The sequence below is a fragment of the Dendrobium catenatum genome, unplaced genomic scaffold (assembly GCF_001605985.2).
Source record: "Dendrobium catenatum unplaced genomic scaffold, ASM160598v2 original_scaffold_104560, whole genome shotgun sequence".
Taxonomy (NCBI): Eukaryota; Viridiplantae; Streptophyta; class Magnoliopsida; order Asparagales; family Orchidaceae; genus Dendrobium; species Dendrobium catenatum.
In genome coordinates, this window is record NW_021422998.1 from 1 (window position 1) to 2,816 (window position 2,816).

Sequence of the window (2,816 nt, forward strand, 5' to 3'; positions counted from 1 at the left end):
ATTCTTGGGCTATCAACTCTCTGCTGAAGGGTTGAAGGTTGATCTTGATAAGGTTGAGGCCGTCTGCAGCTGGCCTGTTCCCCAGTCGTTCACAGACATTCGCCGTTTTCATGGTCTAGCGTCTTTCTACAGAAGATTCATCAAGGATTTCAGTACAATTGCTGCTCCGATGACGGAAATTCTCCGAGCCAATCAATTTGAATGGAACCCGGCGGCACAGACAAGCTTTGAGGAGCTGAAACAGAGATTATCTTCAGCTCCCACGCTAAACTTACCTGACTTCGACCAAGCTTTTGAGGTCGAATGTGACGCCTCAAATGTAGGCATTGGGGCTGTACTAACTCAAGGGGGTCATCCTATAGCTTATTTTAGTGAAAAGTTAAGTGATGCAAGACGCAAATATTCTACATACGACAAGGAGTTCTATGCGATAGTTAGAGCCCTGCAGCATTGGAGTCACTATTTGCTGTCAAACGAGTTCGTGCTCTTCTCTGATCATGAAGCTCTACGGTATCTTTGCCATCAGAAGAAACTCAAAGCGAGACACGCTAAGTGGTCTGAAAGCTTATCTGCGTTCCATTATGTTTTGAAGCACAAAGCAGGACATCATAATCAGGTGGCCGACGCGCTTAGTAGACGGTATGTCCTTCTGCAAACACTACAGAACCAGGTCATTGGTTTTGAAGTCATACGGGACCTATATGCAGAAGATGCTGATTTTGGGAACATTTGGCAACAATGTCTTCAAGGTCCTTTTAAACTGTTTCACATCAAAGATGGATATCTCTTCTTTAAGCAGCGTCTGTGTATTCCGAATTGCTCTCTTCGTTTGACGCTTATTTCAGAGAGCCACGAAGGAAATTTGGCAGGCCATTTTGGGCGAGAAAAGACCATCGAGCTGCTGTGTGAAAATTTCTTTTGGCCATCACTCAGGAAGCATGTTGGGCGGTTTGTACAAAATTGCCAAGTCTGTAAGAGAGCAAAGACCACCAGCACTAATGCAGGATTGTATACACCGCTTCCTGTGCCCAGCTCACCGTGGGTAGACATCAGTATTGATTTCGTTGTTGGCCTCCCCCGTACGCAAAGGAACAAAGACTCTATCATGGTAGTGGTGGATCGTTTTTCCAAAATGGTCCATTTTGTTCCATGCAATAAGACGTTGGATGCCACTCATATCGCCGATTTATTCTTTAGGGAGATTGTCCGTCTTCACGGAATTCCAAAGACAATTACATCTGATCGAGACGTCAAGTTCCTGAGTCACTTTTGGAGGACTTTGTGGGGAAAATTTGGCACCAGATTACAATTTAGTTCGGCAGCTCATCCCCAAACGGATGGCCAAACTGAAACAGTGAACCGGAGTTTGGGAAATCTTCTACGATGTTTTGTGGGGAAAAATATTAAACAATGGGATCTTATATTAGCTCAGGTTGAATTTGCATTCAACCGGTCTATTAGTCAAGCCACCAAAAGAAGCCCGTTTGAGGTTGCTTATGGGTATAACCCAGTGACGCCGCTGGATTTAGTTCCCATTATACAGCAGACTGCTTTTAGCACCGATGCGGAACAACGAGGCCTGGAAATTCAGCAACTTCATAAGCAGGTTCAAGAAACAATAGCAAAGCACAATGAGAAATGTCGGAAACAAGCGAATAAGACTCGCCGCTCTGTTGAGTTCAAAGAAGGGGATCTTGTATGGATTAGGCTTAGAAAAGAAAGATTTCCTCCTGGAGCCTTTTCTAAACTAAAAAATAAAGCTGATGGGCCTTTTCGTGTAATCAAGAAGATCAACAATAACGCATATCAGATAGATCTTCCCGGTGATTACCAGATTTCTGCAACATTCAATGTCGCCGACTTAACGCCTCACTACGATCTGGACGTTCTTCCCACCCCAGGAGAATGACACAGGAGTGTCTTAGAAATAATCTGATACCGTTATAGTCTGTTTGGTTTCTTTCTTTCCATATTCTATAGCTGTTTCTGTTGCCAATTGTATAGCCCTTTTGAATTGTATTCTTGGCTTTGGAGACGACGTTCCACGTGGGCCCCTGAAGATCGAGCTCCTTCGATCTCCAGAAAATCACCTGTTCGATTGTTTCTGTTCTTGAACGGTGTCAGGCACCCCGCAGCTCACGGCCTCCATGCACGAGTTCCACCCGCAGTGGCTCATGAACCCGCCCGTGGCCCGATGGGCCAATACGTCCAGTTGCGGCACCCATCCCCTCACCACCTTTCCCACCCCCTCCACCGCCTTCTCGAACCCGGCCGGCAGCCGCCGACTACTGCTCTCAAAGGCGAAGATGTCAGCCCGGTCGGCATCTCGTAGGACCCGAAGAAAGCGGTGCCCACTTCGACGAAGCCCAGAGGCCAGCTGCTCCGTTTGCTCGTCAGAAATTGTTGACATGGTGCCGAAGGATACGTACACGACCGAGCAAGGTGGGTGCCCGTCCAGCCACTCCAAGCACTCGTCGCGATTGATATCTGTGTTGTTATGAATCTGCATAAACAGATTTGTATAAAGTTATGCTAAGCATGGATAAAAGGCGATAGTTAAGAGCTAGAAAAAAAAGCATTATTTGATATCTAACAACTGATGATCATTTGGCAATTGGCACAGAGATAATTACCGGCACAGGATTGAGCGGTCCGATGGCGAATATCGGCTTGTCGAGAAAATCCTCCCGCAGGGCTAGAATATCGAGAAACTCGCTCTCCACCTCCCTGCAGGTGTTGAGGATAAAGCCGGAGCTCGTGACCACATCTCTTCTGCTCAGCTCGATAAACCTTATGAACTCCGGCGACGATAACTC

The 2,816-nt window shown here is 46.6% G+C and overlaps 1 protein-coding gene across 1 annotated transcript; it reads right to left on the reverse strand.

Moving 5' to 3' along the window:
* Positions 1–2,086: 2,086 nt before the first annotated feature.
* Positions 2,087–2,772, reverse strand: LOC110100769 (zeatin O-glucosyltransferase-like; the record flags this gene model as incomplete). The annotated part of the gene is made up of 2 exons (XM_028692023.1): positions 2,087–2,503; positions 2,622–2,772. Coding segments are annotated over 2 exons (568 nt in total), but the record flags the coding sequence as incomplete, so codon positions are not given.
* Between the last annotated feature and the right edge of the window lie 44 nt (positions 2,773–2,816).